This window comes from Chelonoidis abingdonii, chromosome 2 (assembly GCF_003597395.2).
Source record: "Chelonoidis abingdonii isolate Lonesome George chromosome 2, CheloAbing_2.0, whole genome shotgun sequence".
Classification (NCBI taxonomy): Eukaryota; Metazoa; Chordata; order Testudines; family Testudinidae; genus Chelonoidis; species Chelonoidis abingdonii.
The window spans coordinates 161,198,889-161,222,228 of record NC_133770.1 but is presented as its reverse complement, the minus strand read 5'-3'; the positions used below and the strand labels follow the sequence as shown (position 1 = coordinate 161,222,228).

Here is a 23,340-nt window from a genome sequence, read left to right as displayed (position 1 = left end):
GCCTGGAGATTTTTTCAAATGCTTTCGCATTTCGTCTTCTGTAACGGAGCCCTGATAGAACAGATTTGTTTCCCCATACAGTGATCAGATCCAGTATCTCCCATATGGTCCATGCTGGAGCTCTTTTTGGATTTGCGACTGCATCGCCACCCGTGCTGATCAGAGCTCTACACTGGGCAAACAGGAAATGAAATTCAAAAGTTAGCGGGGCTTTTCCTGTCTACCTGGCCAGCGCATCCAAGTTCAGATCGCTTTCTAGAGCGGTCACAATGGTGCACTGTAGGATACCGCCTGGAGGCCAATACTGTCGATTTGCGGCCACACTAACCCTAATCCGACGATTTCAGCGCTACTCCTCTCGTTAAACGCATAGTGTAGACCAGGTCTTAGATTGGAGCTACTTTTGAGTTGATTCCACAAGGTGTCCTAGGGATTAACCTTTTTTCTCTTCTGTTCTAGGGACACACCCGACCTCCTTATTGGGACCTCCACCTGGCCTGTTAAACCCTCCGGTCTCAGCAGATCTTATCCAGAATGCACGGCACCTGCAGGTATGTTGGGGACAATCCTTCCCTCAGCCCCATCTGCTTTGCTACTTCAGGAAGCTGGTGTTTCATCAGGGGGTCTCATTTCCTGGAGAGACATGCCTGAGTTTGTCCCCATGCCAACCTGTTCTTAACCCTCCAAGTCACTTCTGGTCACAGCCCAGCTCAGTCCCCTGCACATGGCTGCAGGAATTTCCCTTTAGAGGTCCCTCAGTCGCTGACTGTACATAATGCACCAAGTGAAAGTGAAATCCAGAGGGATCTGTAGGTGGCCAGCTCAGCCCACTGATCCACAGCAGACTGGGATGGAAAGACTTGTGTGCTGCGCATTCATGAGAGAGAGCAGGGCCTCATGGATTATTGCTCTGCTGGCCCTCACTAAATAGCAAACTCCCTTTCTGTTAGTTGGAGGGTTTCAGGGCTCAGGTGAGCTTTAAGCTTAAGGGGCTAGATGGTGGTGACAGAGCCCTTGACTACAGTGTTCCTTAGTCCTGGGGATAATAGGGGCTGCTGGCTACATGTGTCAGAGAATAAAGTGATTTGTGCTTGTGCATGGAATGTGAGCACAATGACTGTGTGTGTGTGTATGTGTATTGTCTGTTGACTACAGTGTGTGGTAGGGTGTGCGCGCAGGCGGTGACTGAGCATAGCGGCAGCAATTGTGTGTTCTGCCTGGTGCTGATGTGTCAGCCTCCACTTTGCCTTACTGGGATGATGTAGTGAACCCACTGGTCCTTTGCCTTGCAGGTGGGTGAGAAGCAGCGAGTCTTCACAGGCATTGTCACCAGCCTGCATGACTACTTTGGGGTGGTGGATGAAGAGGTCTTCTTCCAGCTGAGGTAAGGCGAGGGCTGGTGTGTGTGAGAGAGAGAGGGTGGGGAAGGGCTCTAGGAGCACTTAAGGACAAGAATGCTCTTTCTTTTCTGAGGCTCCAGGCCTTTGGGAGGGAAGCATTGCTCTAACCCCTGAACAGAGGGAGGGCTAAAGTCAGGACCCTGGTCTGAAATGGTAATGGTGGTGCCTTGTTGCTCTGTGTTTTGTGACAGTGTCGTGAAGGGCCGGTTACCACAGATTGGTGAGAAAGTGCTGGTGAAAGCTGTCTACAATCCAAGCCAATCGGTGCCCTGGAATGCCATGAAAGTCCAGACATTGTCCAATCAGGTATCACTTAAAGCCCTTGTAGTTCTCTCCATGTTGGGCTTGAAGGAGGATCTTTCCATGCTCAGAGAACATTGCTCACGTTTGCCTTGATCTGGCAGCAGCAGTTGCCACATCCCATCCCAGCCGTAGCGATGACTGAGGCTGATTCCCGTGAGCCTACTGAGGCTGCTTGTTTAGCTATTGCTGTGCTAGGCCCAGCAGCTAGCCTGGGCAGTGAAAGGTTAAACCAGGCTTTGCTGTGCTGTTCCCCGTTCTCCAACCCAGCAGGGGTTGGGGTGCAGTGCTTCATCTTGAGGAAGCCAGGCTCTCACTGTTGCTTCCTGCCAGGTGAACTTCCCTCTCATTCCCTTTTGAGGCCCATCTCCTGTTGAGCCCTTGCTGCAAGCTGGGAGGCCCTCGGCCTGGGTGGGGAACAAGTTCTTGGCCTGAATATTGCACGCCTTTCATTCTATAGCCCCTCCTGAAGGCTCCCACCCCTCTCCTGCATGTGGCATCCTTAGGACAGAAACAAGGCATCCTGGGAGCCCAACCTCAGCTGCTGTTCCAGCCTCACCGGATCCCTCCTTTGTTTCCCCAGAAACGTGAGTACTGATGACTAATGCGAGGGAGACTTAGAGCACTGGAGCTACAGGGATTTCTGGGATGATTCACCTGTCTTAGTGGCAAGGGTCCTGTGGATATTTTGGTCTTGTCTCTTAGCTATAAGCCCCAATCTTCCTGAGACCAGAGGAAAGCGTGTGTGCACCAGCCTCTTCTTGACATAGGCTGGTGGAAACAAAGTTGATTGCCTCCAGACATGGGTTGTGGGAGCCCTGGGATGGCACCTCCTGGAGCGAGGGTGGGGGAAGCCAATGTAGTAATAACAAGCCTTAGTTAGTCCAGACAGGGATTGGATTTTGGAGTGGCTTAGAAATAAGACTGTGTATTTGTTTCCCTAGCAATGAGCCTCTTCCAGTCATCCCCTTCGCTCCACCTGGGCCACCTTGGGAGATACCCTGGTCGGGGCCCAAAGGGCAGGCAGGACTCAGGCAGATGGTAAGAACTGTGCAAAGTGTGTCCTTATAAGCTCCAAAGGGAGTGTTTGAAGGATCATATAGAACCTTTGGCAAGAGTCTGGATATCTGATGACTGTGTTCCCCACCCTTGAGGTAGCTGCATTTCAGTGCGTGATTCCTGCATGCAGGCCTTAAGGGGCTTTTTGGATGGGGGAGGAAGGAGAGAGGTCTCCTGGTAGGGCTATCCTTATAGACACTGTGCTGGTTACAGGGATGACTTTGATTCGAAGAAGCGGAAACAGAAAGGCGGTGAACCATGGGGAGTGAAAAAGCCACGCCATGATCCGCCACAGTACCGGGTCTACTTTGCACGCTATGCCGTGGACAGGTGAGATGGCGGAGAGAGCCATTGGGGGTAGGGAGGAGGAAATATTAATAGGTCACAGCTGGCCAGACCAGGATTCCCCTCCCCAGCACTGTTATGCCTCAAAGATGCTAAACATATCCCTGAAGTTGGTGGTAGCTGAGGGGCTGTGACTGGCTCTGTGTGTCTGCTGCTAGCCCTAGTTTCTCTCTGCCTGGCTCCAGCCCCTTCTGCGATGCCATGGAAATCGTGAGACGCTACTGCAGCATCCAGTTGCCCCGGGAGTTCTATGATGTCCGCCTTTGCTGGCTGGACACCTTTCCGCTTACCCAGCCACTGACCCTGAGGCATCCCAGCCGCATCCTAGTGGCTGACCCTGCGGAGGAGGCGCCCGAGGCGGAGGAGGATCCCACCCAGGATGTTGTGCCGGAGGACACAGATCCTGCATTCAGTGCCAAGGTGAGAGAGTCAGGGCAATGGGTCCCAGGGTTTATAGGGGTATCTGTGCCAATCTGACCATGTTGCTATCCCCATAGGTGATGCTGCTGTCTTCCCCAGGCCTAGAGGAGTTGTATCGCCATTGCTTGTTATATATTGAAGAGCCTAGCGAGCAGAAGGAGAGTCCAGAGCACCCCACAAAGCAAATAAAGGTGAGGCTGCTGCTAATAATATGTAGGGAGGAGAAGCAGGAATTCCCTCCTCTACAGAGGATTATTGGGCTTCACAACTTCTCCTTCCCTAGTTCCTGCTGGGGAGGAAAGAGGATGAAGCTGTGCTGATTGGAGGGGAGTGGTCACCTTCTCTGGATGGCCCTGAGCCAGACTCTGATCCCATGGTTCTGGTTCGCACAGCCATTCGCTGCACCAAAGCCCAGACTGGCTTGGACCTGAGTGCTTGCACTAAGTGGTGAGTGTTACCCTCCCTCACCTTGGGCACTGGGAGCAGGAGGGTGTATAAGGGTGGATGGGTGACCTCCAATGAAAACAAAGGTCTATAGTGACAGCTATTCCACCAGGGTGGATTTGATTTAAGTCACTGGTCAGAAAGACTCAATTTAATCATGTTTTTTTGTTAGTTGTTACAACCTTAATACATATTCTTCAGGTACACACTATACATTTTTAAACAGTGATTTATTTTGAAGACTCTTCAGAGTAGTTTTACAGTTATAATCAGAAAATGAATGTTTGGTTATTTCAGTTTCATTTTCCAAAGGTAATTGATGCAGATCATTCACCTCCCAAAGACTTCATAAAGAAGAGAACTAAAACAACATTATGTATTAATAAGATTTGGGTCCCTATTAGAATTAGATGGTAAAAAAAAAAAATAGACAGCAGGCTAGTGGCCTGTTCTGGGTTGGTGGAAGGTGAGATGAGATGTGCAGAGCCATGTAGATATGGGCTGGAACTTTGGGTGCATTGGTTTGGCCGATTACATCATGGCTATATATAGAATTTCTGCACTGGGTAACTGTGGCAACTGATTTTTTATTTTGCTTAAACCTGGTCTCACATGTGACTTGATTCCTTAGTAAGAGCTAAGGGAAGATGGAGGTCTTCTGTCTTTAGCATTGGCGGGGTGGACTCAACAGCAAGTGCAAGAGGCTTGATTTGTGACTGCTCTGTGGTTTGGGTGGAAGGAGTGGTCTAGTCCCTGTCTCCAAGAGCTGACCCTCTCACACCTCCTCCCCCACCCCGCCCCATGCTCCAGGTTCCGTTTTGCTGAGTTTAGGTATCTGCGGCAGGGAGACCCGTCACAGAAGGAGACAGTGGTGATCTTCCTGCCGGATGTCTGGAGCTGCATGCCACCTCTGGAGGAGTGGGAGGCCCTGTACCAGCAGAAAGCAGAGAAGGCCCCTCTGCCACCCCCCTCACCCTCCCTGGAAGAGAAAGCAGAGATGGTGAGACTGGGCTGTCATAAAGCCAAGAGCAAAAGGTCTTATTGCTCACTTTTGTAAAGATCTTTCTGTAATGCTTTTAAACAGGACGTGGAGATCCCAGAAGCGGCCCCTGACCAGGAAATGGAGGCCAATGCACAGGATGTGGATGCCACCAATGCTGCTGCTGAGCCAGCTCCTGAACCTGAAGCTCCAACTCCCCCCCTGGAACCTGCCATCATCGCTCACCCTAAACCAGCAATGCAGGGTGGGCAGTCGAGCTGCTCCAACCTCTCGCTCTGCACCCTGCTGGAGTACAGGAGACAGAGGGAAAAGCTTTCATTTGAGGTAGGCTCACTCATCTACCTCTCCCAGTGGGAAGGCACCAGGCCAATCAGTTCCTAAAGAAGCTGCCCTACCTGGTGGCACCTGGAGTTGCTTGGAGCTCTGCACTTACAATTCTCTCTGCCCCTTTCCCTCCCCAAGGTGGCGGTGGTGGCAGAGTTTTTCCAGGAGATGCTGCAGCGGGATTTTGGCTACAAGCTTTACAAGGCACTGCTGGCTCTGCCAGCGAAGGAAGAGCCATCAGAGGCAAAGAACCTGGAGTCAGAGAAGCCGGCTGAGCATGAGAAAGTGCAGAAGGAAGATGCCCAGGAGCCTCAGGAGGAGGCAACCAGTGAGCAGGAGCCTGTGCAGGTGTGTCCTCCACTACGCTCCAGGGTCTCAGCTTCAGCTGAGACTACAGACCACTTCTGACTTTCTCCTGTCTGTTCGCAGACCCATCAGGAGGAAGAAGAGGCAGAGCAGAAGCCAGCATGCAGTGAGAGTCCCAAGGTGGCCAAAGAGGATGAGAAGGCCAGCAAAGATGACAGCAAAGTGGAGCCCAAAGACTCAACTGATGAGCTGTGCATGCTGAGCCTAGAGGATGACCTCCTGCTGCTGCGAGATGATGAGGAGGAGGACTTTGGTAGGTCTGGCACATGGCGTGGGTGGCATGTGCATCCAGTTGGGCTGTGCAGACAACGTGCCTTGCTTGTGTCCCCCGTAGGTGTCAAGTTAGATGATGCAGAGGTGAGATCCATTGCTTCCAACCAGTCAGAGATGGAGTTTTCATCGCTCCAGGACCTGGTCAGTAAGCTGCTGCTGCTGCTGCTGCTGCAACCCAGACTGACTAGTCTTAAAGAGGGTGGGGGGAAAATAGGGCTGCCCTGAACCAATGGTTCGTTCCCTAGCCAGGCATGTGCCTTGTTCCTTAGCAGCCCAAGGAGCTGGACCCAAGTGCTGTGCTGCCCGTGGATGCTCTCCTGGCCTTTATCTACTTTGATCTGAATTTCTGTGGCTACCTGCACAGAAGAGACCTGGAGAAGATCCTCATGACACTGGGGCTACATCTTTGCAAAGAGCAGGTGAGCACCAGCTTGTGGCTGACCTTGTTGGGGGGGACTCCACTGTGAAAGCTACTGTGCTGATGAGCAGTGTGCGCTGTTAACAGGTGAAGCATCTTGTGAACAGAGTAGTGACTCAGTACGTGTGCCAGTATCGGAGCCTGCACTACAACCGCCAGGACAGCATCCCTGAGGAGGGGCTCTTGGGTAAGTACTGGACATGTCGTCCATGGCAACAGGTGCCTAGAGGCTAAAATCACTACTAAGTTGGTTGCTCTTGTTTCAGGAAACCTTGCTTTGCTGCCTGCCTCAAACTCTGTGGCTGAGGATTCTGCTCAGCCTAAGGCAGTGGTGGAGCATGGGGACCTGATCTCCCACAATGGGACTGTCCTCAACGTGGGAAAGCTGCTGGAGAAGGCAGAGCAGACTGAGAATAGCCGTCTGTACCTGGAGAGCAAAATCCACACACTGGAAGTCAAGCTGGGTGAGCCAGTGCGCTGCTGGGGTGGTGACACAGTAGGTGCTGGCCCACTTGCAGGGCCCACCAGGGAGTCATAGTGCTGAATGTGTTCTTTGCCCACAGAGGAATCCCAGACCCGTTTGTCAGCAACAGAGTCCTCAAACAAGGTGCTGACTGCTGAGCTGCAGGATGTACAGAAGCAGCTGGCTGATATGGAGGAGCAGGTGAAATCAGCAGAGAGGCAGAAATCCCACTTCCAAAGGCTGCTGCAGGAGAACAAAAAGCGCCTTGTTCCACTGCAGCTGGAGATCCAGAAGATCATTGAGAAGGTATCAATCAATTCCCCCCCCCCCCCCCCGGGCCAGCTTTTTCTGAGAGAGGAGACAGCATAGTTAGTGTCTCCTCTTGCATTTGGTTTTTTGGGGAGAGGGGCCTGTCTCATGCCTGCCTGCCTTCCTTCCTTCTCTCTGCCAGACTAATAACTGCTTGGAGAAGAAGGAGGAGGAACCATCATCTAGCAACTGACACCTGTGACTCCCTGAAGCTATAGTGTGCCAGAAGAGAGCAGAATCTGTGCCCTGTCATGAGCGGAACCAGGAACCACCCCTTTCGCTGCCTGAAGGAGACTTGAGCTGGATTCCCATTATGGGGGGAACAGGACAGTGTTGGGCTGCAGCACATGACAAACTTCTGAGGTAGGAATTTTCACAGCCTAGTGTGTGCAAGTGCTGATGCCCATGAACTGGCTTTGTGACAACCAAGGTTGTCAAAAAAAAAAACTGAGCATCACTGCCCATGCCTCTCCCTTTTTACAATAAACACACAGGGGTCTTAAAATGAAGGTCTGCCATCTGCACTTAGTTTTGATGTGGTGCTTTAGACAATAAATGTGGTAACAACTTGTATTTAATGGGAAAGGTTTAAAAACTCTCCTTTTTTTCTTCACTTGTCTGTCTGTGGCTATCTTTGTATAATTTTTTTTTTAATTATCAATAAATAGTTGTGTGCTACAGGAAAACAATGTGTACATTGTTAAAACAGGGCATCTTTATTAGTGTTAGATTTCTAAGAAATAACAAAAGTCCATGATCTGGCCTTGGCTGAACACCACCAGACCCATTGCATGAGGTAGCCAGAAATAGTTTCCCCTTTGCTTGCTCTTGTGCAGTGCAGGTATTACTCTTCCTCATCATCAAAAGTTGTACCTTGTCTTGGAGTTCAAACCTAGAGTCAGTCAGTTTCCACCTCCACCCTGTGCGTGACAAGGGCGGTCAGTCATCAGCCACAATGGACAGGGCCCGGAGCTCACTCAGCTTGGCTTCATTCTCTTTCTCCCTCTGCTCATCGGTGAGGCCTGGCTCATCAATCTGCTCTGTCAGGTCGCTGAAGATCTTGTGCATTTCCGTGTAGTACACAACCTGGAAAGAGACTGTGTCAGCCTTACCTTTAAAACAGGTTCCTCACACAAATCTTTCCTCCATGCTTTACTGTCCTTTTCCAGGTGGTTGCTGTGAACACCTGCACAGGGATGTGACTCCTCAGAAGCTCCTCCAGCCACACTGATCTCACCGGCTGAAGTCAGTGTGTGTGTCTCCATGGAGACGGTCTCCCCCTACTCTGAAGAGCCTGTTTGTTTTGGCAGGAAGGAGGGTGGCTGCTGCTGGGGACACAAAATCTCTGATGTGGGGCTGGGGAAGGGGCCTGTCCCCAGCCCAGCCCAGCCCAGCTCTCCGCTCAGTAGACATGCTGGTTTACCCTCTTCCATTTCCATGCAGTTGCTGGCTTTATCCACACATGGTGCCCACAAGCAGAGTGGGCAGTTCAAGTGCCTTACTCCTCTAAGGAGGAGTGTGGTTTAAAAATCCACTAGGGGGCTCCACACTCCAACTAGAGGACCAAGCGATGTGCCATTAATCCCTCCCTCTAACACTCTCCTCAGCATGCCCCATGGGTCCAGCAACAATCTACAGTATTGCCCTCACTGATGGAGAGGTTAGGGTTAGTGGAATTGTGGTCTGACCCCATTTTACTGCATATAGAGGATAGCAGCCGGAGAGCTGTTTGGAAGCTCTCTGGGCATACTCTGCCAGTGTGTGCCAGGAGGCACTCTAGGCTCTGAGGAGACAGAACCATCACCTCATGTTACATAGGCAACTAGCTAAAATACAGACATGAGCATGTTCACTAGGGGGTGCTCTGATCCCAGAGTTGAGCAAGAGGGAGCATTCATTGGCAACTTGCTTGCAGGCCTAGTTAACAGTGATGGGAACTCTGCAAGAATCTGTCCTGTGTGGCCACTGCTCTGCTTAGAAACCAAGGGAACACCAAGATGGCCACCAGAAAGGGAAGGGGCTTGGGGAGCAGACTAAACGAACCTGGCATCTACTAATCTCTCATAAAATGAAGTCATGGCTCCACCTCTCTAGCTGCTCTAGTGACTTTTCCACCGGGCAGTACTATGCTCCTACTTGCAGTGTTCCAACATGAGCCAGGACAATATCACATTGTCCATTCCATCACAATAGCATGGTTGTTAGCTACCTAGAGCCCTGGTGCCACAGGGTTGAGGCTGTATCCATGATCAAAGCCCCATTTTGTTTCAAACGCAATCCCCTTGCAGGGCTGAGTTCAAGTTGGAACCCAAACACCTGGCACCCCGCCCCTGGTGGGTCTAGTTAGGTCCAAACCATAAAACTACTTCTCTGGAGCTGTTGAGGGCACAGGTCTTTCCCATCTCTATGTTCTGGAGGAGGCTTAGCCATAACTCCGTATTTATAGGGTGCAGTCTCACTGCTCCTTCCTCCTGGGGGAAAGGTGCACAAAGGCCGCTGGCTTTATTTACTACACGGTTTGTCAAGCCAACATTGGAGGGTGGGAGCAGGGAATCCCTAAGGATTCCCCTCTCTGGCTGACTCCTTTGTGAGTACATCTACACTGCAAAGAGAAACCTTCCTATTCGGAGACTGCACAGTGTGTCCCATCAGCAGCTCAAGCAGACTAGAGAGAGGAACCCACTGGACCCTCCAGTTCCTAATGCTTGGGAGGTGAAACTGCTGCTGGTTCTAGTTTCATTCAGAAAACAATGGCATCTGCCCCTGTGTCAGCTGTGCCCTCCCTCCCAGTCTCTAAATCTATTGAGTAACTTGAAACCCTGCAAAGAAAAATAAACTCAATGAGGCATGGAGGGAGAGATTGGGCCGGCTGGGGGCAGCAGAGCAGCCCATTACCGTTCACATGCCTTTGAGCACGCGCCAGCCCTAGGCCCCATTACAGGAAAAACTACTTGCAAGCCTCTGCCTTCATGGCCCCAACAGGGACGCTGCAGTTCAGTGGTCACGGCAGTGAGTTGGACTCCTGGGTTCTATTCCTGGCTCAGCACTGACTCACTCATTAAATTGCCTTGGGCAAGCCAGATTACTGATCTGCAAAATGGGGAAATACTGCTCACCTCCTGCATGCATCTGAAGTGCTTTGAGACGGAGGGTGCTATGGAAGGGCCAAGTAACCCAAGAGTGGCCGCGAATGACTCAGTCAGAGCTGCTGCTACCCCCCCACCCCTGCTGCAGCAAAGGGAGTGACTGTCGGTAAGAATCCAGGGACAGCTCCCAGATTTCTTTGCAACGCCCTATGCTTGGCGAGCTCCTATAGGTGCCTCTTTATTCCTTCATTGTGAGGCAGGCAGGAAGGGAATAAATCACCTCTCCAAGCAACCTCAGGAAAGGGACAAAAGAAAAAGGCGTGTGAGCACTAGACAACTGAGGAATCTTTGCACAGACATGGAACAGACCCATGTATTAATGGCCTCTGGAGAAGGGAAAGAGATCTTGCTAGGTCCTGCAGTCCCAGCTGCCAGCCAAAGCAAGGGAAAAGAGCAAGCTTCGGAGTATGCAACTGCCTGCTCCTCAGTGCCTGCCCAGCCAGCACTGTCACTAGATTGCAAACACCAATGTGCAGCAAGAACCAACAGCTTAGTCTTGGCTTTCAACCTAGTTGCTCCTTTATAGCTGGGCCCTCCCGGAGCCCTGCTACCATGGCCTTACGCTGAAGGGGATGCAGAGCAGGACTGACACCTCACTCCCCTCCAAACGTGAATGGAAAAGCCCTCTTTCCTCCTCCCCACCCTCCCAAGAAGTGTCAAACCCAGCAGAGGCAGAGCAGGGTTGGCTCTAGCTTCGTGGGCAAGAGCAATTGGCAAACAAACAAACAAAAAGGTTCTCATGGAAAGGGTTCTAGCAGAGGGTCTTGCAAGGAAACCCATGTCAGAGTCACAGACAGACAGATGCAGCAAAGGGACAGGCCGTGGCTCCTGTGGGCTGAGGACACAAGTGCCAGCACAGGAGCAACCTGGGGTTGTGTTGGGCATCTCGAAAGAAGTTTCAAAATTTTTTCACGCCAGGATCATGTGTTCTTGAGGTGGGGGAGGAGAAGGCACAGGAACCGTTTGGTTTCGTATAGCTGTATAAGCTTTTTCATTCCTCAGAGCGCCTCACAGAGCACAGGCACCCAACACGACGCAATGCAACCACCTTAAGAGCAGAGGGCAGAGGGCAGCAGCCAACTGGCACACAGCACAACAGGAGTATGGGAAACATAGGCCAAAGACACCAGGGCAAGGCTCCGCCCTTAAGAAACTGCCAGAGGATCGTTCATGTATATGTAAAGCAAACACCACTCTGGGTTTCAAGGCCTCAACCAAAAGATCCGCTGCAGAGAACCGTCTGGGACTGTTTATTTACCTCAGAAGGGCCACATCAACCCTGCTGTGGCTCTGAGGAGCCTCGTCATTTCAGCCCTGACGCTTGGAGCATGGAGCCCTCTCCTCTAGCATGACAGAGACACAACAGCATCCCTGGTCTCTAGCAGAGGGACCTTAGGGTGAATCAGTCTGAGGGCAAGCTGCTTTCAGGTTTGCAGAGGCCCAAGTTCAGAGGTGAGTCTGAACTGATGTTATTTACACCTTCTTCCAGTCCCCTTAACATGCCTCTTACCCTGCCTCTAGAATTGCTTGTTTGGACTGTTACTATTACCTTACACGTCAGCTCCGTCTCTGGCCCACTGAGTCTACCGTAGCAACTGGCACGGTAGTCCAGGGGCACAGCGCTTCTCTGGGACGCCAAAAATCACAAGTTCAAATCCCAGGAAGTACCTACAATGATGAACCTGTGCGGATGCATGTCAGTTTTCCCCACACTCTATGACCTCTAGGATGTCAGTTTAACTGATGATAATGGTCCCTTCTGGCCTTAAAATCGGTGTCATAGAGAAAACTGCCAGCAAATGCAACCAACAGAAGAGAGTGGGAAGGTGTACCTTATGGCAGGCCTTCCCCACATTTAACTCACACCTTTCTCCAGGTCTGTGTAAGTTACACCAATTTCACTTTCCCAAAGCACTGGTAAGTAGGCGTAGCTAGGTCTAGGGGAGTGTGAACCAGGCAGTCTAAGATACACCACCTCCTCATCACCCCGACTGATGCCTGGTGTGCATTCAGCCTGCCAATCAGCCACGCTTGTCTCCCCTATCCCGAGTCACACCTTGCAAACTTGGACGCCTGCTCAGAAAGGAAACAGGTTTGTTCTGCCCCATCAGGCTGGCCAGCTCCATGGGGAGAAGCCTCTGCAGAGAGGAAACCTAGGATGCTTCTCACCTTCCTCATTCCCTCTCTCCACAAGAGGAGGACCTGCAAGTTTGGGCAAAGATTTACGGCCCTTCCTCATAAAGGAGGTGGGAGTGGGGAAGGACCTTGTCCACAAGGGCTCACATGAACATGTCCCCAAATCAAACTATATCACATTCTTTTGGACACTGACCACACGAATCCCCCGGGGAAGGGGAGGGATTTGAGTTATGACATTCCAAACCCCCCAAACTAATCTATATTACAGCCTGCCCTGCACCATGTCCCAACACGGACCAAAACTGAGATTCCCATTCTCTATCACTTGTGCCAACAGAGAGATTGGGCAGCAGAAAAGACAAAACCCTTGAGGATTATGATAGATGTGTAAAAAGCCACCAGCCATTCAGGGTTTCTCTGGGGGATTTTCTCAGCACACTTCAGCCAGGACCTGCAGCACCTCATAATATTCCAGTTGTGATGCTTCCCCTAGTTATGCTGATGCACATCAGTCAAGACCTGCAGCATCCATCAGCTATGTAGAAAACAAGGACTGGAGACTAGGCAGTGACTTAATACCTTAATCCTTTATGATCACCACTCAGGACCCCAAATGCAGAGAACCAGGGTATTCAGATCAGCCAGCCACCCGCCCCACAATCTCACCTGTTTCGGGAGGGGGCACTCTGCTCATTGACTTGAATGGGATTGTAGGATGGGGCCCTAAATAAACATCATGAATGTTTTGCTCAGGACCTTCTGCTGAAGCAAAGCACTAGATCAGGGTAATACTTTATGACGCAGAAAGGGCGCAAAGTTCACTTCATGCCATTCTCCCTGCATGGCATTCAGCTACCATAGAACCAGACCAGCTTCCAGTAGAAGCCAACTTGATCTTCTGCCAGATAACGGGTCAGGCAACCTATCTGCCTTGTGCCCAACTACAGCTTCCATGATAACCCCAAAGTTCAGGATTGATGCTGTTCAACTATGACTTCCTTTCCCCGCGTTCATACATCCCAGCATTTTAAGGGATTATTGCAAACCCCAGGAGAGATGTAGCATGCAGACAGCGAAGTTGATGGGATCAATATCTATTCAATTGGATGGTGTGTTAATCTTAGGGACTCATATGCTGGTGAGATTAACCGTTCACCTAAATAACATCTGAAAGAGTCTGTGCTCCAGAGAGGTGCTCAAGATAATGGACATTGACATGAGGGCAGCCAGTGCAGGGAAAGGTTTCACTATGGGTCTCACCTGAGCACGGATCAATGATTCAAAGCTGGGCTCGAAGTAGTCGATGCGGCTGCTGTAGAACTTGGGCATCTCTTCCAGAAGCTGCTTGTTTTTGGCTTCAAAGTCCTCCTTCACCGGCCTCAGCTCCTCACGGGCCTGGGGAATGAGAGGGGGTTGCTCAGCTACCTTAAAAATCCCCCTTCCCAAAACAAACCGATATATGAACTTCCAGGAAGCTGGCTTAGGACAGTGGTTTTTCGCACTAGGGCCCAAGAACATTTAGCGTTTTTGATAAGGGAATATTCTGAGGACCAACCTGTGGGTTTGGGGGATGACTGAATCTCTCCCATAAAGAGATCCACAGGTAGGTCACTGAAAGGCAATAAGGACTCTAACACCACCGTGGCAAGCTGCTTGTATCTGCCACATGCACGAATTGACTCAGTGAGTGGGCACCAAACATTAATAGCTTTCCTTAGCCAGTTTCCTCTATGTGGTACTATAAATATGCATCAAAGTTGCTTTTCTATGAGCAGCAAGGTAAAGATGACCTGCTGGAAGGCATAATAAAATTGTTCCTTCTCCTGCCTCAAAGAGAAATGAAGGCTATACACTGGGGCCCTCAAAAGAGCCTATGGTCTGAAACCAAACAGCTCTACAGAGCAAACCCGGAATGTGACACAAGATCCTCTAACTAGCAGCTCAAGGACAATGTTAGCAAGCACCATATTTTATCTGTTGCCTGCAGCCCTGTGGTCAGGTGGTGTCTTGCTAGGACATTGGCAGATCTCTCTCTCACTGGGATAACTGTGAAAAGTTCTGAAGGACCCTACAGTCCACGCCATACTAGGGGCCATGCTGGTGCTATGACCAGAGAGGGGGCGTGACTTGGCCAGCAAAGCAACTTTGCTATGCTGCTGGAAGTAAAGGTGAATACGGGAGACTCCAAGCTGAACTAAGACTTGGATCTTGGACCTGCTAGCACCGCTGGGCGGATGCCGAGACTCTGATGGTCTTCTGTCCGTCCTCAGGGTTTGCTCCCCTAACCCTATGCCCTCGGAGAATTTGCCGGGTCAACCCCAGGGGAGTCTCTCCTGTCTTTGCACTTTGCCTGTGACCTTCAGTTTGGAGAGTCCTATTGGCGATCTTTAAACAGAAGCGTGGGGAGAAAGGGAAATGTCTCTCAGAAGGTGTGGAAAAGGGCAGGAGGGGGTGGGTGCTGAAACATTAGACAAGTTCAAGTCTGCCACTTAATCCTGGTGCAATTCCAAAGGGAGGGGGTGTGGGCTAGCAGTGAGATTCCACATGCTGGTCCTGCTCTGGCGGTGTCTAATCCTATGGACAGATTGGTGTTAAGACAGGTTCCGGGCCTTTGTTGGGAAAGTACGCTAGAGATATGGAGCAGGCATAACTTCCGGCTAGTAAGGTCTTAAAATGACACCAGGCTGAAAGGGGCAAATGCACTGTCTGACACCAATCCAGCTACTCAAACTGAGGCTGAGAGTGTTCCAACTCACGGGAAAGGAGGGTTAATTCAGGAAGCTTCCTGCATCCAAAACCTGAGGGCTTGGGTAAACAGCCCAATTTATATTTTAGGCCGGATGGAAATACTTTATGAGACTATACTAACTCCTTACCAAATATCTGGATCTCTCTTGAATAGCCTGGCTTTAGGTCCTCTCCAACAGCAGCTCTGGCTATCCCAGGTGACCAAGCTCAGACTTTTGATTATTAATTTCAGATTTTCATGGGGGAAAAATTTAGGTCATACCAGAAGTTCATTAGGAAAAAAATAAAACCGACTTAATCACCAGGACAAAAGAACTCCCATTTTTCCAGCCATAGCTTTAGTCACTGAGGCTGAGCAACATAAGCTGCTTACTATGAAGTCTGAATTCTCTTTTGTTAATGCTGATAGGCCTCTTCTTTAACACAATACTTAATTTTCGGGGGGAAAGTGATCAAAACGGTGTGTTCTTTCACTCTGATGAAGCAACTATTCCTTAAAGGTTTCAAGCAAATGTTTTGTAGAAATGACAGATTTTGCTGGGAATGCCGGTGAAGATTTAGTAAAAACAAAACACAAAACCCAACAACTTTGCTCAAATTTCAGAAAGATGTAAGAATTTTGTGAGGTTTCATGTTAACGAGTTATTGCAATTTTGTGAGACTAAGCTTTGTATCAGGTGGCAAATGTGAAGAATTTTATGATTTTTTTTTATAGCTGTTTAGTCAAATTCTGAAGTTCAGGGGAATGCTGTCTCCTAATGTGCTCTTACAGTTATCTCCAGTTCTTGTGGGCTTTAGTTTGGAAAAGACGTTCTGTTTGGTCTCAGACTGAGTGCTCTTAATTTACCTGGATTTACCAAGCATTGCGTATGTCAATTTAATATTGAAAAAATAATGGCACATTAACCTGAAACACTGAATAAATTAGTCTATACTTTAGGGAATTTAGATACAGAACTTAGATACTGAAAGACAAAAGATCATTCAGTCCATTTCCTTGCCGAGGCAAGATTGTACCCAAGTGTACATTTACAAGGGATTTCCCCTGTCTAGTCTTAAATGTCCCAAGCATGGTGGGGATCATTTCCCTTGTGAGTCTATTCCATCGCCTAATAGCTCTTCAGTGCCTAGATTTTCTATGTCTTAATTTCATCACACTATTCCCAGTTACTGTGCTAAATAACTCGCACTTACACCTTTCAACGATACTTGGCATGTCAGGATGAAACGTATGTAAGGGAAATTGTAGTGTGTCACCCTGCACACAGGGGGTGCCCTAACATTCTCTCCAGAGCTTTTCAACCCCAGCAGTAAGCACCCATCTCCCAGCTCTGTACCTGGTGTAGCTTGGCCAGGATGGGGCCGGTCTTCTCCTTCTCTTCATATTTTTCCACCTTGGACTGCAGCCGCTTGTAGTCTTGCAGAGTCTGCTCACGTCTCTTCACTGCCATGTTCAGGCTGGGGAACACGCTGCTGAACCTGCAGGAGTTCAAAGAATAAAACCCCGTGAATGCTGTGGCCTGGCTGGACTCATCTTAGAGACATATCTACTTGGCCAAACTCCCAGCTAAGAACCTGTTAATTCAAGGTGCTCAGGCAGAATTCTATATGACACTAGGAGTGGGCGTTAACACCTGTCCTCAGATTACTGGTAGGGCAGAGGCAGAGGCAGGGCAAGTGTCCTTATGGCCCGATCCAACCCCCAATTACTTTAATAGGAATCGGATCAGGTCCATAATCTCCACAAGTCTTTCCACAAAACAAGACATGAAGTTACACTACAGACCATATTTATCCTCTTGGAGCTTCCAGCAGATGCATCATGGGTCCTATGGCTTTAGTGTCTAAAATGTATTTCATGTTAACGGCCTGCAAACATCTGTAAGATGCCAACATTAAGTGGGGAGAGGAATTCTATGGGGAGTTGCAAGGGGGTCTGATTAGAAGTAAGGGAACAGTATTGGACAACTGGAAATGTAGGCTGAATATCAGTAAACATTTCTTAACAGTGAAAGAAAGCTACAAGATCTAGCACAGCCTCCCAAGGAATGGGGTGGAAGCACCAGAGCTCAGGATATTTAAAATTAGACAGGGAAAAATGCTAGTATGGAACATTTTTGCACTGGCCGCTGGGGTGAGTATGAACTAATGTCTATGATGCTATGAAAGATATAGGGGAAGGAGAAAGATAAGAGCTACTGGTCCAGCAATGAGCAGAATGGTTCAGCAACACGTAGCTGTCCCTTTCTCCTCTCTCGTCAACTGGAAACTGGGCTCTCCTTAGCCAAGAGACTGCTATTAACACAGCCCAATAAGGGAGATCCCTAATACTAAGGGAGACAGAGACAGTCGTCAGTCAGCATTTCCCTGAGGGAAGAGAAAAGCATGAACAAAGGCCTGGGGCCACAAAGGAGCTAGTCCTGAGGGATCCCAGTGGCCCTGGCACTGCCTTGCAGTTTCTTCACTGCTCTGAAAGATTATATGAGCCACATGTTGCTCTTAAACCAGGGCATGGGATCATTAGCCAGTCTTCCTGGGACACAAGCACTAGTTCATTACTGAGGAGGAGGAGATGGGTTGCCAAGACAAAAAGAGGAACAGGAAAGAAATCATAGGGCATCCTTTTCTCTCTCCTGACTTGTGCTGGCTAGCATTCAAGGGACAATCCTGTGAGGTGCTGAGAATCTCCAGTGATTCCACAGGAGTGAAACATCTTGCAGGATTAGGCTGCAACTGATGAAACAAAAAGAAACCCTGATCCCCTCTTTTGTGCATGTGGAAGAGCTCCATTTTGCAACTTCCTAATGTGAACAATAATTTGCTCACACCTCTCCTACTTCCTGCACAGAGCACAGAAGAACAATGAGGGTTTGTCTAGGTGCTCAATACTCACAAAAACATTGGTTATGGAAAAGACATTCCCAGTAGCTTTTGTGGCATTTCCCACTAGAGTGAGTGTGATGCAATCCACACTCCCAACACCCGCTCATCTCTCTGTCCCCTGAGTCCTTTTGCTAACAGGAACCCTGCACTGTGTGGATTTAAAGACACACCACTCCTTTTACTGGGCTGCTCTTACTTGTTAATTACAAAGGGACTGCCCTGCTTTCCCTTTCCGAGAGGGATACGGTCAACTTAGTTTAGATCCAGAATTTAGAATCTGTTAATCAAAACAAAGAGTGAAAGAAAGCCTACTCCAGATAGAAATGTGTTTATTATAAACTTCTATGGACATTGTGAGACTGAACTAACTGACTGATGGATGGTGCTACAAAAAGGGAAAGTTAGTATTACAATCATTATTTTGTTAATATAAATTAGGCAGTGGCCTGCAATAACAAGGGAGTGGATCCAAGAAGGCCCTTTCCAGTCTTATATTCCCATGTCAAGTGTTTTTTTTATTTAAACATACATCAACTACTTAAAATCTAGTCAATTTCACATACCTCGTTAGAAGTAGTTAAGAGGCCCCACATTTGTGTCTCAGCCCTCCTTCAGAGACTGGTGATTTTACAGTCATATTTTCTTATTTTTTAAAATGTTTTTTCTCTCCTGCTACTGTTGTGTTATAGAGCCACACAACAATGTGGGAAGCTGGCTGTCTACACAAGGGGGGAATAAAGAAACTGACCCTACACAATGTGCTGTTAAACGCATAAAGCACACAAACTGACAGAGGAGAGAAAAATACTATTCCCCCACTCATCTAATTAATTTCTAATCACCCGAGGTGTTATTTGCAACAACACCAGCTTCAAACAACAACGTTCAGCCAGAAGTGAAAGTTTTAAGTGGATGGTGGCTCTTTAAATATTGTCCTGCCTAGTTGTGAACCCAATGATAACGAACTTGAGAATTAAAAAGGGACAGTGACTTTCTGTGAAATTAACAGGTCTAGTTTCGCTGTCTTGACTAAGTGAATTGCAAAACATAAGGAAATACCAGTGACAGGAAGTAAATGAGACTGTGAACATTTTTCAGGATTAATAATCTACAGTATTAATCTAGGGCAAGGGAATTTTTAACTCTGAATTTCCCTTATCAGTGTCTCTTTAACACTGAGTTCCAGCTAACACTGTGCACCATCTCTCTTATCATTACCACATTTGTTCTGCGGAAATTTAGTACTGCGTTTACCTCTCACATATAATAGATCAAATTCTAAGCATTTTGTGAACCTGACTCCTCTAGTCCATCTAAAATGCTACTGTCGCAACCATCTCTAGTCCATTGCGTCACCATGACACTTCCTCTGTATGAGGCACTTGGCTGGATCAACACTGTAGGGAAGAGAAAATTCACACGTCCTGCCATGAAGGTTTTATCTCACACAGCCCCTGCCTACAACTTGAACTTTATCTCCTTTCATATTCCTTCCCAGCCTCCCTGATTTTACCAGTGATGTCAATCTCGGGATCCTCCTCCCACAGTTGATTCCTCACCTTCTTCCATGCTGCCCCTTATATTTGGCACCCCCTCCCTGAGTCTGCTGGCCAAGCCACTTGCATGACTTAAATCCCTTCTGAAGGCTCACTTCTGCTACTTCACCTAGGCAAAGTAAGGGGAAATAAAAGGAATTACTGGTAACGCCCGGCTGTGTCCATGCCTTATTGAGTTGCTTCATCTTCTGATCACTGTCACCTTTCCCATTCCTCACCTCCTTCCCCTTGTAGCCCTGACTCTACCCAAAACCATAGGTGTATATTGACTTCTATCTTTGGGCGGCAGCTCCAGTCAGGCCAATGTGGCTGCGCGTAGCGGGCGGGGGGAGGGAAGCGAGGGCGGCTCTAGGGACTTTGCCGCCCCAAGCACGGCAGGCAGGCTGCCTCCGGTGGTTTGCCTGTGGAGGGTCTGCTGGTCCCGCAGCTTCGGCGGACCTCCCGCAGCCTGTGGGAAGTCCGCCGAAGCTGCGGGACCAGCGGACCCTCCACAGGCAAGCTGCCGAGGGCAGCCTGCCTGCCACCCTCGCAGTGCCGGCAGAGCGCCCCTCGCGGCTTTCCGCCTCAAGCACGCGCTTGGTGTGCTGGGGCCTGGAGCCGCCCCTGCAGGGAAGAGAAATATCGTGGCTGCCCAAGGCTTGCATTTTTTCGGGGCGGGAGCAACACTCTCCTGTCCCTCCCCAAACTACACCTGTGACCCAAAATCTCCCTTACTTCTGCTCCTCACTGCCAGTCCACATTTAATTTAATATCAGCCGCCTTTGGGTCAGCTGTCAACAGAGTTAAGGAGATCTCTTTCTACACTCAGAGACATCCCTTGCTTTTCTTTTGTCCCCTTGGCTGCTTTCACCATTGGAGAGAGGCCGTGAGGTTTATTAGTCTGGGAGTCACTGTTGTAATCCTGGCTCTAACACTCATTCCCTTTGACAGGTCCCAACTGCCCTGTCTCAGCTTTCCCCATCCATAAGATAAGGGTAATGATTCAGATCTCCGGTTTTAGGCTAAACTTGATGAAATCTCTCTGAAGCAATAGCATGAGAACAGGTTTTTTATAATATAGACACACACAAAAATACTAACCACAACCTGGGTAGAAAGCTGAAGTCTCCCCACCCCATTCCCGTCCCTCTCCTATTGTCATAGACCGTCCGGATGTGCTGTTAAGCCATAGCCTTAGTCATTGTAAGTCCCACCAGCAGCACACCCAGGATGGGAGCTCTGTGCCCCAGACTGCAGGAGTAGTAGCACCAGGCTATCAAAATCCATGTTGCCCATAGCAATGGACCAGGTGCCAACAATTATGCAGGCTAGGGAAATATTCATATTAGCACCAACGTTCTGTGAATTAAGAAATGTCTTAATGAACATTTAAGTAAGAAACCAACAGAGAATATTGCTGAAAGTGACAGAAGAGGCAGCCAACTAGCAGATGGAGTTAGGACCCACAGTTGACCATATTAAGCTGGTTTACAGAACTGAAATGAAGCTTTGTGATAAAAATGAAACCACCCTCCCTCCTAACTTTCAGTGGACCTCAATCATGCACACAAATGGCTGACTATCAGAGAACGTGCTCCTATGAAACTGGCCACTGTATCTCCACAGTGCACTGGGTAACTTGCTGGTCATAAACTATATGGTCAGTTTTGCAGGCTAAAACCAACAAATCCTTCATGAAAACAGTTTCAACAGTACTGCAACATTTATCTTTCTGTTATGTCTTTCTTACAGGCTCGTACAGGTGAGGGGATTTTATACCTACCTGTACTGAAATACCTATGATCAGCAAGGGGTAAATGAGCAAAAAGAAAAAACCCAATTTATGAATTTAATTGCGTTTGATATATTTAGGTACATGAACTATATCGAAGGATTTAGCCTTGGAAACAGAAGCCAGGCTTGCTTTGTAGCACTGACCACTTAGCTCTGTGCATGTTTAATATTATTTATTTATACTGGGGCTGCACTCAATATGTGCTACGTGCTGAGCAAACACGTAGGGAGACAAAGGCCTTGCTCTGAAGCACTTAACAGTCTAAAAAGACAAAGCCCAGAAGAGTTGGGGAATGGGATACAAGGACCATTAGTGTTTAATATTCCTGGCTCAGATGGCAAAATACTAGTTGGTGTTACCATGATCCCGATCGCTAGGTATAACTCAAAAATAGACATAGATGCATAGTGGGTTAGTGCAGCGGAGGCACTGCATCTTTCATGCCTAACTATGTGCCCACCTGATTACACTTCCCACTCTGCCCAAGAGTCCACGGTGTGACACAGACTATCACAAACCACAGTCACGGCAAAGCTGCTGGTCCAGTGCTCACAAACGCCCACAATGTCACCCCCCACATGCTGTACCATCAAGACAACCTCTAATCAGAACAACAACCTACAGAGGCCAACCATAAGGACAGAGCCCTGGGCCTTAAGTCATCCTGTTCTACAAACACCAAAAGCAACTGTGCCTTTGCATCCACCATCTGATTCTTTGCATCCACCCTCCGTGCATCTTATCATGGAGATGGGGCTGGGGCATTAATAACCTTGTATCGCCCTGTGCAACCTGAAAAAGTCATCAGCAAGCACAAGGTCATTCTTCCATCCAGCTGGTCACATGCAGATCAGATGCTGCTACTCTAAGACTGCTTTTTATAGTCAGTTTCACGCAGGGTTTGCCATTATATTTAAATGTATCAGCTAACAGACTGACTCCCACTGGGACTGGCTACAGAGGCCCCTCATTTCATGGGCATGGGGGAAATATTTAAATATTTAGCTGCTATGTAGATAAGTAAAGGAACACATGTATTAAAAGGGCTGGATAAACAGGAATCTGAATGAACACAAGAGATCTGCACAGAGAAAACCAGACAGGTCAAAGGAATGTATCAACCGTCATGCCCTTCCCATATCAAAGGCCCCGTGTACTCTGTGGCAAGATGGCCATGAATTCAGTGGCTTTTTGGTGTACCACACTGCAAACTCTGCAGCAGCTTCACTCAAATTAAATGGTTGCTATTGAAAATGAATTTGAGATGACAACGAGTCAGACAATCAGTACAGTGGCCCCTGTTTTTCTTGGGATATTACAATTGAATTTATTTTAGGATCCTGAAGAAGGCAAGGGCAGGATGACTCAGAAGGGTGGTAACAGAACATGGAGCCTTTTAGCTCTAAGTAACAAGTTCAATTCCCGACCAGGTCAGATGTTATTGAAAGTTGGGAGTTAGTTCAGTGAGTCCGTCACGTTGCCAGCAGACAGGGTTCTACAGTGCAAAGCCCACATTGCCACTGATTTCCTCCCGCTTGGTAGTCTCAGCAGAAATGCTAGGACTGAATGGGCCGGGGGATGGAATTCCCCTCTCCCCAGGTTCACACTGAAGCACTGCCATGAGGAAAGCTCACACTCCAGCTGCCCTTTGGTGTATTTGGTATGTGGCTAGAGAGAAGCCTTCAGTCTCCAGGGCTGTCAGTCTAGCACAAAGGTCAGCAACCTTTCAGAAGCGGTGTGCCGAGTCTTCATTTATTCACTCTAATTTAAGGTTTCACGTGCCGATAATACATGTTAATGTTTTTAGAAGGTCTCTCTCTATAAGTCAATATATTCCACACCTCTACCTTGATATAACGCTGCCCTTGGGCGCCAAAAAATCTTACTGCGTTATAGGTGAAATTGTGTTATACTGAACTTGCTTTGATCCACCGGGGTGCACAGCCACGCCCCCGCGGAGCACTGCTTTACTG

General features: G+C 48.7%; 2 protein-coding genes across 10 annotated transcripts in view; one reads left to right on the top strand and one right to left on the bottom strand.

Moving 5' to 3' along the window:
- CCAR2 (cell cycle and apoptosis regulator 2) overlaps positions 1-7,807 on the top strand; it is an 11,267-nt gene extending 3,460 nt beyond the window's left edge. For 3 of the 7 annotated variants that reach the window (XM_032800929.2, XM_032800931.2, XM_032800930.2), the window contains 18 exons: positions 460-551; positions 1,293-1,384; positions 1,592-1,706; positions 2,161-2,287; positions 2,645-2,741; positions 2,973-3,089; positions 3,290-3,524; positions 3,602-3,715; positions 3,808-3,971; positions 4,779-4,968; positions 5,053-5,292; positions 5,431-5,640; positions 5,722-6,072; positions 6,201-6,350; positions 6,437-6,536; positions 6,616-6,813; positions 6,913-7,118; positions 7,264-7,807. In XM_032800929.2, the coding sequence (XP_032656820.1) occupies positions 460-551; positions 1,293-1,384; positions 1,592-1,706; positions 2,161-2,287; positions 2,645-2,741; positions 2,973-3,089; positions 3,290-3,524; positions 3,602-3,715; positions 3,808-3,971; positions 4,779-4,968; positions 5,053-5,292; positions 5,431-5,640; positions 5,722-6,072; positions 6,201-6,350; positions 6,437-6,536; positions 6,616-6,813; positions 6,913-7,118; positions 7,264-7,314 (2,849 nt within the window). In that variant the 3' untranslated portion in view covers positions 7,315-7,807. The remainder of the gene's footprint in view (positions 1-459; positions 552-1,292; positions 1,385-1,591; positions 1,707-2,160; positions 2,288-2,644; positions 2,742-2,972; positions 3,090-3,289; positions 3,525-3,601; positions 3,716-3,807; positions 3,972-4,778; positions 4,969-5,052; positions 5,293-5,430; positions 5,641-5,721; positions 6,073-6,200; positions 6,351-6,436; positions 6,537-6,615; positions 6,814-6,912; positions 7,119-7,263) is intronic. The other 4 variants (XM_032800933.2, XM_075062755.1, XM_032800932.2 and 1 more) reach the window with 2 other exon arrangements.
- Positions 7,808-7,868: 61 nt separating this feature from the next.
- The window catches only part of BIN3 (bridging integrator 3), a 66,765-nt gene continuing 51,293 nt past the window's right edge, over positions 7,869-23,340 (bottom strand). For all 3 annotated transcript variants that reach the window (XM_075062757.1, XM_075062756.1, XM_075062758.1), the window contains 4 exons: positions 16,492-16,633; positions 13,667-13,801; positions 7,995-8,207; positions 7,869-7,937 (listed from right to left, as the gene is read on the bottom strand). In XM_075062757.1, coding sequence (XP_074918858.1) covers positions 8,061-8,207; positions 13,667-13,801; positions 16,492-16,633 — 424 coding nt within the window. In that variant the 3' untranslated portion in view covers positions 7,869-7,937; positions 7,995-8,060. The remainder of the gene's footprint in view (positions 7,938-7,994; positions 8,208-13,666; positions 13,802-16,491; positions 16,634-23,340) is intronic.